The following is a 15933-nucleotide window of genomic DNA, read 5'->3' as shown; positions in this document are numbered from 1 at the left end:
CCCCCCGGGGGGGGCCCCCCCGGCGCCCGCCGATGCCGGCGGGGCTGGACCCAGCCGCTGACAGCGGTTCCCCGGCGGCCGGGCCTCTGCCTGTCATTTCTGCGGGGGTTTGGTGGGTTTGGGGTTTTGGGGTTTTTTTTTTTTCTTAATTTATTTTTCTGCCCCCCAGCCTTGTGTCCCGTGCCCCACGCCCCGGGTGGGCTGTAATCGCCTCCCAAACTTCCCCGGGAGGACTCCGGGAGGTGCGGGGATCCTGCGGGAACTGCCCCCCCCCCCCCCCCGCCGCGGGGGCCGGGGGGGGCCCCCGGCCGGATTCCCCTGTGCTAAGGTCGCGATGCCGGCAGGGGCAGCAGCGCAGATAAACAAATTACTTCTCTTTGAGCTATGTGGCTGGTCCGAAAATACCCATAGGATTCCGTGATAGGCTTTTCTGGAGCCTGCCGTTTAACTTAATTTTCATGGAATATTGTCGTTCATAGTCCCGTACCATTCGGGATCAAGGCTCTGCCCTTAAGCCTTTTCTCCAAACCGCGTCAGTCCTTCCGCTCTTTTTCGGAAAACGTTGGCCGCCCCGTCAGGCTCCTGCGTGCGTGGCCGACCCCACGGCAGGCGCCAACCTGTCCCTTTGCTTTCAGACGCTAGGTCACTTGGAGAAGGCTGTGGTTCTCGAGCTCACCTTGAAGCATGTGAAAGCACTAACCAATCTCATTGAGCAGCAGCAGCAGAAAATAATTGCTTTGCAGAATGGTTTACAAGCCGGTGAGTATTCAAATCGTATCGTGTGAGAACCTGCATGCGCTTGACGGACTTTCTCTCAGAGTCTTTGAAATGCAGTTGTGACACTTCGTTCCTGAGAAGGGAGGAGGCAGGAGTTCTTGCCTTTAATCGCCGTCATTTTCTCTTGCTTGGCTTACGAGCTTTTGCAGAAAAAGATGCGTTTCTCAGGATGGTCAATGTAGAGTGCCCTGTGGAGTTGTTTTGAAATTAAATTGGATTTTAAGTAGTTTTATTTAAAGCCCGGGTTTGCTGTGAGGTTCCCTCCAAAGCCATTCGAATCTTCCCATTCGTGTTCGTGAGCTTTGGCTCAAACCCAGTTTTTGTTTGTTTGGGTTGGGTTTTTTTCTCTGAAAAATAGGTATAAATCTGCTCTTTATACACGCCTTGTTTAGGTGTCTGTCAAGGAGCTAGCCTGTGTTCTGCAGGCAGAGAGGGGACCCGGTGTGTCAGCTTATCATGCTTTAGATGTACTTCCTCCTTCTGTTTTCACATGTGGCACTCACGTGAATCTGATAAAGTAAAATTTAGTTTTTCTGAAGAGCCTTCCACTGCTCTGACAGCCACAGGGAGTGCAGTAGAGCTTCAAGCTGAAGCAAAATCGCCCGAGGTTGGCGGAGCTGCTGGCGGGTAGACGTGCTGCGGGAGCTCTCTGCCCGGAGGAGAAGGGCGAGTTGCGCTCTGCCTTCCCCGGGGTGTTTCCCAGAGAAGGCACCAGCTCGACTCGCTCACTCCTTTGCTCCGTACTTCAGCACCTGTTGAAGGTGGCATATACAGTAAATACGGAACTGAAAAAGAGGTTTAAAGTTACCACCTGAAAGCGGACGGGTGTTCAAATAAAAACGTACGCTTATGCAGAAGTCGAGGGAATGTATGCAAAGTTCAGGTCGACCATCAAGTTCACCTCTCTAGCTGTGCTGTAACCGAAGTTTAATATCACCTCCAGTCCGCCTCAAAGATGTCAGCGGAACTATTTAGCACGTTGTTAATTTTTAATTTCTTTCTGTTAATGTTTCCTCAGGTGACCTGTCATCAAGAAACCTTGATTCCAGCCAGGAAATGTTTCGATCCGGTTTCCAGATGTGTGCCAAAGAAATGCTGCAATACCTGGCAAAGCACGAGAACGGCAAGGACCTGAAGTCGTCCCAGCTGGTCAGCCATCTGCACCGAATGGCCTCCGAGGTGCTCCAGGGCGGAGCCGGCCGCAAGTCCGGAGACATCCCTCCTAAAATGGTGGACTTGAAAGAGAAACCCGTCTCCTTGACCAAAACGGCAGAGGGACATGGGAAAAACTGTGTGCCTGTGATCCAGAGGACATTTGCTCACTCCAGCGGGGAGCAGAGCGGCAGCGACACAGACACGGACAGCGGGTACGGGGGAGAGCTGGAGAAAAGTGACTCCAAATCCGAACAGCAGTATTTCAAAAAGGATACCGAACTCAAGTATGCTGTCCAGGAGAGAATAAGCTCTATTAAGCAGGAGACTGAGGACCCGCCGGCCAAAAGGAGCAGGCTGGAGTCGCCGGAGGACGAGGGCCCTTTTGGCAGCGACATGATGGGCTCTTCCAGCAGCTTCCTGGGCCCCCACGCTCACCAGCCCCCCTTGTGCCTGCCTTTCTATTTGATCCCACCATCCGCGACAGCCTATCTGCCCATGCTGGAGAAGTGCTGGTACCCGGCATCCGTACCTGTCTTGTACCCCAGCCTCCCAGCCTCTGCTGCAGCGCTTACGGGGTTCATGAACCCCGATAAAATCTCCCCACCTCTGCTGATGCCCCAGAGACTCCCTTCTCCTGTACCGGCCCATTCCCCTATCGACTCCTCGGCTCTGCTTCAAGCTTTGAAGCAGATTCCTCCTTTGAACTTGGAAACCAAAGACTAAGCGCAGTGTGACTTTTTTTTTTTCTTTTTTTTTTTTCCTTTTTTTTTTTCCCCAGTTTGAGACTGTTTCACTTTTATATATTGGCTGGACTGAGGTGTGGGGTTAAGGTTCACTGCGCGTAGGAAGCTAAATCCCCTTTTCTCTGACTTGTCAGGTAGCTTGGAGAGGGATGAAGGATGCGCCCAGGTTAGCAATTCAGAACTACTTCCAAAAGAAAAAAAAAAAAAGAAAAAAAAAAAAGAAGGGTTTTGTGCTTTACCCCTCACCTTCTTCCCTCTCCGCATCCACAGAACAACAGTTGACTCGGTCAGCTGCGACTATATTGCAAAGCTGTGAAAAAGTATTCCATTAGGCAGACTTGGTTTTAGGGTCTGTGAATATAAAAATACGGTACTTCTCATAACGGCTTTTAAGGCAACGGCCCCACTGCTGGTGGTTTGAGCTGAACTGATTTGGTGCCCCATCATCAGTCGCCAGCGTCTGAGTGGTCGGTGGTGGTGGCGATGCCACCGAAAGCGTAGGAGGAGCAGAGCAGCAGTCACTGCTTGGTCATGCACAGTCAGGTAGACTTAAGACGGGTTTCTCTCCACACCTTTGCTGATATATATATATATATATATATATTATTTTTTTTAAGAAATAAAAGGTAGATGCTGCTTGGAAGCTTTACATGGCGTACATCTAATAAATAAATTAACACGCGCCCCTTCCTGTAACTTGAGCTGCTAGTTTGGGCCGGGTAGGGGAGAAAATATCCCAAGGATCACTTCGCTTGTTGCACCTGACTCCAGGCCTCTCTCTCGTTGCTGCTGTACGGTTTCGCCGGGTCTGGTCTATTGGAAATCAAAATGGTTTTACGAGTCCCGCCAGCGGGGGCCCAGCCGGTGAGCAGCCGCTTCCTGACCGGGGCGAGTCGAGAGTTTCGTGCAAGAGGGAGCAGTTCAGCCCAAGTCGACAGCACGATGCCCGCTGAATATGCCCCCGTCAGTGCCTTTGAAAAATTAAAAGGCTGGGATTTTCAAAGGAGTCTAATCCCGCTGGGGTTTGAGCATCTAAATTCCTTAGTCTCCTTGGCAAACCCTGGCCCACATTACTGTATTAAAGAAAGAGGGTTAGGGTGTTGACACTTGTCCCATTAGACTGCGAGGGTCTTTCTCTGCAGAGGAACATCATGTCCAATTTGGCTTTTTTTTTAATTAAAAAAAAAAACCAAAACCAAACTTCACTGCAAAATGCAGTGCTGGTTTGTGGTGGGTTTTTTTTCCTTACTGGTTTTGAGAACTCGTGTCCAGAAACCCTGTTGTATGGATTTTCATTTCTCCCTCCCATTGCACCAGCTGTTGAGATGCACTATGCTTGATTGCAGATTGTGTTCTAACGTTTATTTTGTTGTTGGTTTTTTGTTTTTGGTTTTTTTTTTTGGTATACAGTTGTTGCCTTTATTTGTAAAATCCTGTTATAAATAAATATATATATATTATATAAATATATTAAAAGGTAAAATGTTTCAGATGTCTTTTATTTGTATAACTACTTGAGCATAAAGAAGTGAGAAATATGAATGTATTCTTGTTTCTGGGTTGTCTTTTGTTTTTCTGAGGAGAAGAATTTTTTGTTTTTCTCTAGGGAGAGGTACAGTGTTTATATTTTGGAGCCTTCTTCAAGGTGGGATATTGTACATATTTTTATCTTGAGTAAATGTTAAGTAGTTGTTTAAAAATACTTAATAAAATAATTCTTTTCCTGTGGAAGATAAGGGTTTGCCTCCTGTGCTTTTAAACATTTCAGCTGGGTCATTTCGCGTGGTCCGATCCGGCAGCCGATGCTCCAGTGCCCGACGGCAGCTCCGGGTCCCCTTACCCGCGTCCCCAGGGATATTTCTCTATTTCAACTCCCTTGGCACCTTCGGGGATTCTTCTCCTTCCCGATCCGAGAGAGGTGCCAGGAGAGCCTGGCTGGCTTTTCTGCTTTCTCCTTATTTCACTTTGTTCTCCAAGGGCCTGGCTTTTCGGCTCATCCGCCCCCAGCTCAGCGGGGCGCAGGGAGGAGGCAGCCCCTCGCCGCGGAGGCTGCATCTTCTCTGCAGGCTTTGCCCGTTATCTGGAGGGAAAAAAACTCGACTTTTTCACACCAACGGCGCGTTTGCTGCGCCAGCGTCCCTCGGCCCCGCGTGGCAGCCTCGCAGAGCCGATGCCTCTGCTCCTGCGCCGTGGGGCTGCCCGGGGGACGGTGCCCACTCTCCCCTTGAGCATCCTCCGACCGTGTCTCTGCCGGGAAAAGCCCCGGTTGCCTCCCCGGCGGGGAGGGACGGCCACCGCGCTGCCGCTGAGCGCCCGCGGCAGGGACGGATCCTGCCTGTGCCGGGAAGGAACTCGTGGCCACCCCGCGCCGCGTGCCCCGGCACGCTGCCGCGCTTCTCCCGCCGTCTCCCGCCACCGTTTTACTGGTTTGGGATTTAGAACCGCTGGCGTGGGCCAGCAGCCCCGTGCCTCTTCGCTCGTGCCGCTGCGGAACGGGCTCGGGGTTGGAAGGGGGACACGTCGTATGTGTCCCGAAGAGGGGCTCCTTCCCCGCCCCTCCAGCACCGACGCGCCGTTTCTGGCCCCCGTGCAAAACGGAGGAGACCCCAAACCTTTCCCCAAAGGCAAAAAAAAACGGGCAAAGCGTGGCTCTGGCCTTTGAGGGACGGACGGGTGGGAGGGAGGACTCGGTTTCCCAGCGGCGCTGCCTACGTGCGGATGGGGCATCGGCGCTTCTGCGGGAGATTTTGGATTTTCACAACGCAGATGAATCACAGAACGTGGCAAGAGGTTAAATGCCCAGCGGGGAGAGCACTGCTCGGTCCTGGGACCCCACTGGAGGAGAAGGGGGTGCCTGGGGGGCTGCTGTTGGACTGCGGTTAGCGTTAGCTTAAAGTAATGCCAGCTTAAGTCGTGCTAGACAAAAATACAGGGCAGCTCGTATTAATTTATTTGGGGACTCCACACCTCCTGATGTTTATGTTGTGTTTGTTTTAATTAGGTCTAAATATTGATCTCGCTGAAGACAACTTAAGTAACCCCATTTTGGGGACAGCATTTGGTGCTCAGCGCGGCAGCGTTTACAGTCTCGTTAGCGGCTGGATTTCTGGCTCGTTGCCACGGTTCTCACTCCCCTCCAGTCTCCATCTTCTGACCCACCTTGTTGTATGGTGGGAGGACTCACAGAAGCTCCAGCTCCTCAGTCAGGGTGGAAAAAAAAATTGTAAAAAAAAAAAAAAAAAAGTGGAAGAGATAAGGTTTATAGAGGAAGCGAAGGCTAATGACGGGCTGGGGCTTTTCTCCGCTACCCTGGTCCGGTGCCAGCGGGACAAGTGAGTTCTCCGGGGCAGAGCGGGGTCCAGTGGCCCTTGGCCGTCCCCGGCCGGCGGCGCGGAGCGGGGGCTGCCCTGCCTGCAGACCCCCACGCCGGAGCTCGGGCAGCCCCCCCTCCCCGGCCCCTCGCCGTCCCTCTCTGCCCGCTGCGGGGATGCCCCACCGCCGTCCCACCGCAGCATCGCCTGCGGGGCAGAGCCGGCAACGCTGCATCCCGGTGGGAGAAAGCGGCGAGGGGGCGAGGGAGGAAGGCGATGGAGGAAGGCGATGGAGGGGCCGAGCTCCGGCACAGAGCCAGGTCCCGGCAGCCCGTGCCGAGTTCCCGGGGACTTGTTTTCATGGTCTCACCCAGCTCTGACCTGCCTCAAATGTTGACACAATGTCACGTTTCCGACTGCAGTCTTTCATGTGCAGCCGGAGGCTAAATACGGCTGCTGGTTCCTGGAAAAAGACGTGCCTGGCACCCTTTCAGCAGAAACCCGATCCCCATGCAGGCTTGGCACAACAGCTGAATAACATGGCAATAACTCTTTCAGCAGCATTTCAACCCATAAATAGGGCTTCCCGAGCGACTCCTTGAAGAAAGGCAAGGAGGGTACGACGATTTTTAGAAAAAGCAAAAAAATAAAGCCAGAGTGCGTGAAGAGTGAGTATGAGGAGGCAGCCTGGTCCGGAGCAGATCAAAGGAGATGGTGGAGATGCTGAGTGTGGTTTGGTTAATACGAGCGCAGGATTGCCTCAGAAGGAAAGAAATGCTCTTGAATTTTTTGATGTCTCGGTCCCGTTTTATACCAGCCCTGTGGAGGTAGGATAAGCGCCTTCCTGAATGCGAGGGCCCTTCCTAACCCCCGTGAGGACACGGAGACACATAATTTTAGCCTTTCACCACCTGTTTGGAAAGCTCCTATAACTGAGTGCTGTGGCACTGGATGGTTTTTACAGGCATGTACCCCGGGAGCTGCTTATTTGCATTATGCATGGACCAGGGCCTAAAATAATCTGCAGTGACGCACATTTTTTGCTGTGATTTTTTTTCCCCCCTTTTTTTTTTTTCTTTTCCAGGACTCCATTTTTCTGAACGTGCCGTGACTTTTGAGGACCATGCATGGTTAACCAGCCCCAGGGCTCCCGAGTCCCTGAATCAGCACGTCCGCCTGCAGACACCGAGCCGAGGGGGAGCGCTTCCCCCAGCCATGACACGGCCACGGCGGGGAGAAGTGCCCTTCTGCTCTGCCCTGGCTTTCCATCTGCAAAGCGTGTAGCTGCAAGTGCCGCGTGTTTACAAATGCAGGCATTGCAAGATCCCTTGAACTGTGTCCTAGTACAAAAGAGGCTTTGAAACAAGAAACACGTTGTCATGGCATGTTCCAGGCCAGCAGCACCAGACTGAACCAGATAATTGCTGTTTCTGCTTTAGCTGCTTCATCGTGGAAAAAGCAGCAGGTCTTGAGCAAGTCTTTTTTCCCTTTAGACGTCTGGTGCGATGCTCCGGATGGAAGGAGAGGGTCGGGAATGCCCAGGCAGGCGGGGGCAGAGGCCGGTGCCGTGTACCGCTCCCGAGCTCCGCAGGGCTGGAGGTGAAATTACTCTGCTGGGGTCACGTCGCATAACCGTAGCCAGCGGAGCCGGTGACACTGACTCTCGCTATGCGACACGGGGTGTTCGTGTTTTGTAACCCTGACTCGCGGCGTGCTGCCGGAGCCAGGAGATGCAGCTCTCACAGCTCCCCCTCCGTGCTCCAGACCTTTCCCACTGCCCTTCTCCGAGCGCTTCATGGCACTTGAGAAGTATCCAAGTCCCTCTCAGTGGCAGCCGGCCAGGTAAAAGCTGCTAATTGGCCCCTACACTGAATATGTCCGTTACCGCCCCTGGTCTCGATGGCTGGGCAAGCAGTATCTGCACCGCTAGAAATGGCGGGCGCGATGGAGGGGGTGCCTGTGCTCCCATGCTGGGGTTTTAAGAAATGGAGGGTAATATTTCTACCTGGCATTTTGAAATAATTTATTTCTTATACATTTCTCTTCCCCCCGGGTGTGTTTTTGCTCCGGGCACATTGCTCCATGAAGTCAGTTATTGTGCCATTACGCCCAATGCCTTTGGAAATGGCAAAACAGTAAAGCTCTGGCTGGGAAGGGCTTTTCACTGCATGTGCCTCGTTAAAAACTGCAAACGGGGGAAAGCTGGGTAACACCACACAGCTGAGGGAAAACAAGAGGAGTCTGGGACTAGTTTGCAAGAAGCAACACCAAGGAATGCCCCAAAATAACAAGGCAGATCCCCCACCTCCTCTTGTGTATGCTGCTGCTCTCAGGAAAACGGACCCTGGATAGCGTCTGTCCCAGGCTGGTTGCTCCTGGCCTCCCCGTACCCGACTTGTTACACCCACACGGAGCCGCAATCCTGCCCGGGCCCTGGGCTGCCGACACTCCTGGGGCATGACCGGGTTAAGGCAGGTCTGGTTAAGGCAGGTAAGTGTTTGCTGGAGGACACCGTCCCTTGGCCGGTTCGGTGCTGTCCCGCACCCGTGTGTGTCCGTTCGCCTCCGTGCCGGGCTGTGGCCGGAGAACCGCGTTCTCTGGGGGTGAAAATGCTGACCAGAGAAGAGCTGGGTCAGCCCTCTGCAGCCTTGGGCTTCTCCCATTTTATCTACTCCCCGACCTCTGCTTTTTATTCCATTACCCAGGGCGGGATGCCACTTTATTGTTTTCTGAACAACGCTCAGGCCAAAAAATGGTGGTAGCGGTCTGTCGTTGCCAGAGCTGTCACACAAGAAGGAATAATTAGTTTTCTCTCCGCAATACAGCTTTATCTTTCCTTCAGCCCATGGAAGTATTGCAACCTTCCTTTATCCCGTGCGGGGCTCTCCCGGTAGCCTTGCTGTGTGTCTCCTTTTAGTGGCACCTAGAAAAAAGGCAAAGATATATTCTGCTTTAAAAGTACTGATGAATATGCAAATAGTTGGGCCTGAAATATTACTTATCCTTGTCACGGGGTATGCACGGAGTTCGTATTTGCACTTTTGCCTGAGGATGTATACAACATGAATGTGGAGCTGAGCAGCTTACGGAAGATTTAACTCTTATTTCTATTCTTGACGCTGAATCATTAATAAGGTTATGCCTATGTTCAGGGCCTTTCCCAGCGCTCTCCTCCTGCTGCAGGGGGGGTTTGGAAACCTGCCGGCAGAGTTTTACTTCAGCTATCGATCGGTGCGCAGCGGGGGTAAAATTTCATCGCGAATGAAAGGCAGTCACTGATGATTATCGCGTGGTATTAACACGTGTCGTTGTGAAATTGGTGTGATTTGAGATGAAATGTGACCTATGGGCATAGGCAACCACATTCTAATGTATTCTAGCTGCATTACGCTGCACGGGTAACGCCGGGGCTTGACAAGCTATTACTGTTGCTGGTACCATGCTGATTAAAAACCCCGGCTTGCTCCTGCTCCCATTGAAATCAGTGGGAGGTCTGTCATTGCCTTCAGTGAGTGCTGGACCGCATCCAGATTTCACATCATAGTATGCATTATTCCATAGGATTAAAGAGGTGCAGGGAGTGGGATTCCTCTCCCTCGCTGATCTCTACCGCTTAGATGTTTGCCTCGGAGCCGGCCAGGACACGAGGCACCCGACCTGGTTTCGGTGTCTACCCAGGGAGGAGACGAGCGGCTTTTTCTCCGCGGCGGCTGCAACAGCCGTACGAGCAGCGGCCACGGCGGTGCCAAAATGTAACGCTCCCAAAGGTCAACCAAGGCTGGGGTGCTGCTCTGGGGGTGCAGGTTAAACGTGAGATGCTGGGCAGCCCCAGAGCATACCTGGGCAACCCCCCCGCCTTGAACGAGCGTACCTGGGTGGTGTGGGGACAAGGCGGGCGGGCAGCCAGGGATTCCCGTAATTGTTGCCCGTACAGTCAAAGTGTCCGACCCCACCAGCGCGCCGGAGTCCCGGTTTGCAAGTGAAAAAGCCCGAGCTCTTTGTTTTTTACAGGAGGTGGCCCTGGCTCTGCAAGACGCCGGTCAGGAGTCAGTTGGGGAGGGGTTTTCTCTGGTTCTTGATTTCAAACAAGCATTTGACCTCAAAGCTGTAAGCGGCTGCTCTGGGGCTGAATTCCCCTTGTGGTGTGGGAGGAGGGCTCCTCGGGGCACCGCGGCGGCTATGAGCGTGGATCCCGCCGGGGCCCTGCCCATCCCCGTCCCCATCGGGCATCCGTCCCCGGCGGCCGAGATTTTGGGTGGAGGATGACTCAGGACCCGGTGCAGGAAGGGCTGTGGAAGGAGAGGGTGGTGGTGCCCACCCCCCCACCGCCCCACCAAGTGATTCTGGGGAACTGAAGCAATCTGTTTATCATGGAAAAACTGCTCTTTGCAGCAATTCAAATGGAAACTTCCCAGAATGACTGTTGCAGAGCTTTCCCCTTGAATCACCCGGCCTCCGAAGAGCCTCTTTCGAAGACGATGCCCTCGGGAAAGCTGTCATCGGCCTTGGCTGCCGCCGCGGTGGCTCCCTCCCTGCAGCACACAGCCGGTCTCGGTCTCTCCTCGGGGCTGTTTCTATCAGAGCATCTCTGCTGGGTTTCGCGGGATAGCAGTGTCTGATGAGCAAAAGCAGGTCCAGGAGCACAGGAGCCCCTGAAGGCCATGGGCCGGGGCTCAGCTTGGGGTCTGAGCCCGGCTTTTGGTCTGCGGACCGCAGCAGGGGCTTGCCCCGTGAGGGACAGGTAGGTGACTGCCAGCGCAGAGGCATCCCACAAGCTGCACCGCTTGGTTTTGGAGGACAGAAGGCCAGAGGATGCTGGTCGGCCCCACCACCCCACGCCAGGTGCTGGAAGGCTTTAGGGGCGATGGGGACCCTGCTCACCCCAATTCGGGGACCACCCCAGGATGGAGGCTCTGACAGCAGCATCTGCTGCCGTCTCGCAAAGGCTATTTGCCTGTTTTCCCTGCCCGCTGGCTGCCCGTCACTCCTTCCATGGTTTAAATGAGTGTCCAAAGGTCATGGAGAATTCAGCCTCTGCCTGGCGGCTCACGTAGCCGAATGAATAAGGAGTGAGTGTGCGACGCCTGACTCAATCCGATCCCGCGTGCGAACCTGCCGGGTGCTTTGCGTCCCGTGCTGACACGGCTGATGCAAAACCCGTGCTGGCGAAGAGCGTGGAGCACGTGCGTTGCCAGCCGTGCCGTGCCCGCAGCCCACGTGCCCTGCATGAGACCCCTCGCCCACCGTGCGGCTCCCGAGGGCTGTTCCCCGGGCAGCTGGGGTGGCCAGTCCCCAGCAGCGGGCAGGACAGCGGGCACACCGCCTCCGCCGCGAGGCGTTTCTGGGCCAGCGTAACCACAACCGCGTGTAAAGCTCTGAGTCGTCAGCCTCGCAGATTGGGAAAAGATACGAAGGAGCCGGGTGTCGCAAGGGGTGGGAGGTCACGGAGCCGGGCAGGGGCAGGTTACGGCACCCCAATAATCCCCGCTGCCGGCCCGGCAAAGCTGCCGGGGATTTTTCTGCATTTATTCCTGTCGTCCCCGCGGTGCTCATCCCCATAGTAACAGAGCAGCCCCGCACCGCAGCGTTCGGTGTCATCCTTGGTCCCCAGGCGGGAGCCGAGGACCTGCGAGGCCCGTACCGCACCCCGACACCTCGGTGGGGCAGACGACCCTGAGGACAGCCTTCCCGCGCTTCAGAGCACGTCGAGTTCTCGCTGTGTCTCTGCAGCCCTGGAAAAACGAAGACGAGCTGCCGGCCGAGGGCACGGCACTGCTGGGCAGGCATGGGGCTGGCCAGGACCTGGTAGGAGCTCGCTCGGGGCAAGGGATGGCCAGGGGCAGATGCTCGTCCCCGGTGCTGGCAGCCAGCTGGGGACCTGCTCTGGCAACGCCATAGCACTGCCACACGTGCGACGAGCAGGAGCCCCGGCTGCTGCGTGCTGGTGAGGCATTAACCACAGAGGGGTTTTCCAGCTGCAGCCGGGCTCCGGCAAACACCTGGGCACTTGAGGTCGGGAGGCATTTGCCACGGGAGCTTTCTGAACCCAGCAGCGAGGCAAAGGTGTTTTTTAAGGAGACCGGCAAGACCGAGATCTCTGTGCAGATCCTGGAGCAACTCGGAAGATGAGTCAAAGGATTCCTGAAACGATTACAGCTGTGAGGTGCAGCAGCACCGACACATCCACTGTCAGCAGCACTGCCAGGCTCCCTCGGCCAGCTGCTCGCGCTTTCCATGTAATAAGACGTATTAGGCAATTTCCCATTAAAAATGTTTATGGGAATATATAAATATTCACTTACACAGAAATTGCCTGGCCCTTTATGCACAGAGTGGTAGCGAGAGTGACTTGAATTGTTATAAATCTATCAAGAAACTTGAGATGGAGCCTGCTGCGCAGCAAGGAGATGGATGTCCTGGAGCCCTGGTGGGGGCTGAGGTCCCCCAGGCGCCGGGATGGCAGCTGGTGTGGGCACGTATGCCTGGAAGACCTTGCTCAGTAGGATGTAGCACCCCTCCGAGCAGGACAGGGCCACCACGGGACCTGCACCATGTCCCTCAGCACCCAGACGCAGGCAGCGTGGGCCGGGTTTTCCCTCGTGTGATTTTTCCGATGGCCGCAGGAAAAGCATGCACAGACCCGATCTGGATTAAATCAAAGGAATTTTTTTTTTTTTTTCATTTGCTGTTTTACGCACTGACCACCAAACCACATCCTTCGAGCCTGAGCCCAGTGCAATGAAACAAAAACTAGGCCAGGGCTTTTTGCTCTTTTTTTTTTTTTCCCCTTTCTTTTCCCTTAGTGCATCAGTTGGGTGCAAAGCTGGCAGACGCCTCTCCTCCAGCCCCTCCGCTCCCCACAGGGTGCAGCGCATCCCCATGGACAGCCCCCTCCCAGGGCAGCCCGGCATTTCCCCCACCCCGATTACGCCAAACGAACCACTTGCAGCTCCACGTGAAATCTGGGAACTATCCAGATTATGTCCACTGAGCACAGCGTCAGTGGGGAACAGATATAGAGGAATAATAAGTAATGACGTCCTGGCAGGTCGTTTTGTCAGGACCTAATAAGACGCAACGTGGGGATTGTACTTAGCTCTCACCCGACTGCATTAAGCAGCCGAGTGTTTTACAGCCTGACCATGAGATCGGAGCAAACCGGAGGGGACCTGTCGGCAAAAAGCCCCTGGTTGCTGGCAGGACCGGGGACCGCAGCGTGGCACCGGGCCCCGGGCAGCATGTCGAGAGCAGGGCTTGCATCAGTTGCAATCTGCCTGCATAGGGAAGTTCTCACGTTTACAGAACAGAAAGCAGCTTTATTGTTTTATTTTGCAAACCAAAACCAGCCGGGAGTTTCTGAAGTGTCTGCCATCCCCGCAGAGAGCTGTTTAGTCATGCCTGGTGTGTATGCATGTGAGACAGAGTGTAGGGGAGGGAGTCTCTAGGACTTTGCAAAGATTAAAGATTTATGCTGACCCTTGAATCTGATCCAAGGCTACTAATCTGCCCTGATCCTATCATCTGCTCAGGGTGGATCTATTTCACTTTCCTTTATGGTACTCCTGACTCACTCTACTCCCACTCCAGGCCAGCCCAGTGGGAATGGGAAGCACTACCACATATTTGTTTGGGTTTGCATTTAAAGCTCTGGACCTGTAGTGGGTGCAGCTCATAAAGGAAACCAGTGTGGATAAGATATGGGTGAGCTGAATGCTTGGAAACCACTCCCAAACACAAGCTGAAGTGGTTTGAAATCAAGGTGGAGTGATGTACAGAAGGCACAATACTTGGCAGCTACGCCCAACGTGTGAGAAAGACAATTAAATCCAAGGTGGTAAGGAAGGCAGGGCATCCAACGTGCTTCCGAGGGAGACGGCTCCTTGCCTTGCAGGATCTGTAATGCCAGGTGTAACCTCTCCAGCAGAGAACTGGGTATCGACCCCCTCAGTCTGCCCACCCACCCTCTCTGACTGCACTTTGCACCCCTGCGAGACCTCCTGTGGGAAGCCGTGCCGGGGGTACTGCTCATGCCCCGGCACTGCTCCGCCTGGGAAATGGTTTGCTTGCACTCCATCACCCCATACTGAAATGCTCCTGATGGCTGCTGGGGATTTAGTATGAAAGGCAAAGTGTAGAGGGAAAACACAGACTTGATTTTGTGGAGGGCAGAATAAATCTCCTCTGCCCTTGCAAAAAAAAAAAAGGTGTGGCAGAAAGAGAAATAGGAGCTTTCCACTCTCCCCCCGCCAGCTCTCCTCTGCCTCAGCCACACGTGTCAGACTTGGTCTGGAGGAAGGCCGCGGATGCCAGAGCAGCTTGGCCCGCGTGCCAGCCGGGCTGGGGATGGATAACACCCGCCCGGGCACCGCCGGCGGTACCGGAGCCATGGGCAGACAAGCAAACAGTATCAGTCATACAGACCTGGCCTGTGGCTGAACTGACCAGGAGATGAAGAGCGCGGTGTATCCTATTTCAGATCCCCTGGGACATCCTGTTCTCCTGATAACTGATGAAATGTAAATATAGCAAATGCAAAGCGAGGCACTTTCCTACCATGCCTTGCTCAGGCTGCATATAGAAAGGGGCTGAAACCTAGCAGCGCAGTTGGAAACACCCATCTGCAACTGTGAAATAGGCATCATGCTTTATTTTTAGTTTAAAATGAAGTTCCTGTTTGTAAGGCCAGAAGAGTTACAGGAAAAAAAAAGATGAAGCGGGATCATTTACTGCTATTTTTCTTTTCACGTGTCCTTCCTTCCTTCCTCCTTCCTGAGAAATAGGATGTAGCACATCGCTGTTCCAGGCTGCAGTATTCACTCGCAGGAACGCTGGTTTCTGATTCCTCCGAAGAGGCCCATTACGCCTTGTGTAACAAAAGACACCAGTCTCCCAACCACGCCAATTATCCTTGATTTCTAGTTGCTACATGAAGGCGCTTATCTCATGTAAATGAAATGCCGTCTTCACACTGACTCGCACTTCCTTTCTCTTTCATCAGAGTTTTGGGCTGCCCCTGCCAGGCGGGGGTGAAGGGCAGGTCAGGCAGCGGGACTGGGATCCCTCCCCATCTGATCAGCCGAATCCCCCCCCTCCCCGGGCAGCTGATCAGACCCAGCAGTGATGGGGTAGACCGAAACAACGGGAAGAATTTGGTCAGGTCAGCCAAATGAGCCTTTTTAACTAGCAAAGCTGAGCGCTAATTAGTCTGGCGTCTAACTCCTTGACCCGGCACCCAGGCTGTGCATTTCTCCTTCAGGTGGGGGTCACCCAGACGCCGTGGAAGGAGAGCCGCAGGGATGCGTTTTGGCAGGCGCCCACGCGTTTTTCTCCTTCCCGTGCCCCAGAAGGGAAAGGTAATTGCGAGCTGACAGGAGGGAGACGGCGAGCTGCTGATGGGAAATCCCAGCTGAGGGGTTTCAAGGGCGGTGGGAGCTTTGGCGTATGGATTAGGTTGCTTATATATACTATAGCGTGAAGGAAACAGGCAGTTTGGCTAATTCCCTTGCACTTTAATAAAGTAGGATTTGTCTGGTGGGAAAGCGTAACAGTAGGATTTAAGCTGTGTGAGTCTCATGACTGGTGCTCGCCTAGCGGGATGGGAAGAAGAGGTGCATCGTTTGCATTCTGTCTCTCCTATGTTCCCGTGTTTTTAAACATGATTTCTGAGTGCCCACAGCTTTGCATGAGCTTTATCTGGGATTAAGTTTATTTTAAAAATCCATATGCAGATACCCGCACCAAATTCTGTAGCCCAGTTTTTCAGAAACCAGAGTGCCCTGCATCTAGGGAGAACCAAGATCATCACTTGGTTTGTAAGTGCCTTATGTCAAGACTCACATAAACTGCAGAAGGGTAAAGAGGGGGATGGACAGTACACAGAGGGAGAAGGGGCAAATTAATATCTGGTACAGCCTCTGTAGAGAAACTAGATCCTTCTGGGTTTAGTG

At 53.8% G+C, this 15933-nt stretch overlaps 1 protein-coding gene across 1 annotated transcript in view; it reads left to right on the top strand.

The window, feature by feature from the left end:
* Nucleotides 1-3836, top strand: part of BHLHE40 (basic helix-loop-helix family, member e40) — a 4450-nt gene extending 614 nt beyond the window's left edge. The window contains exons 4-5 of the mRNA XM_010570387.1: nucleotides 636-759; nucleotides 1796-3836. Coding sequence (XP_010568689.1) covers nucleotides 636-759; nucleotides 1796-2655 — 984 coding nt within the window. The 3' untranslated portion in view covers nucleotides 2656-3836. The remainder of the gene's footprint in view (nucleotides 1-635; nucleotides 760-1795) is intronic.
* The last annotated feature ends 12097 nt before the right edge of the window (nucleotides 3837-15933 follow it).

This window comes from Haliaeetus leucocephalus, unplaced genomic scaffold (assembly GCF_000737465.1).
Source record: "Haliaeetus leucocephalus isolate CR32 unplaced genomic scaffold, Haliaeetus_leucocephalus-4.0 Scaffold2, whole genome shotgun sequence".
In the NCBI taxonomy this organism is placed as follows: Eukaryota; Metazoa; Chordata; class Aves; order Accipitriformes; family Accipitridae; genus Haliaeetus; species Haliaeetus leucocephalus.
The sequence above is the reverse complement of the archived record's forward strand: the minus strand, read 5'-3'. Positions and strand labels throughout refer to the sequence as shown.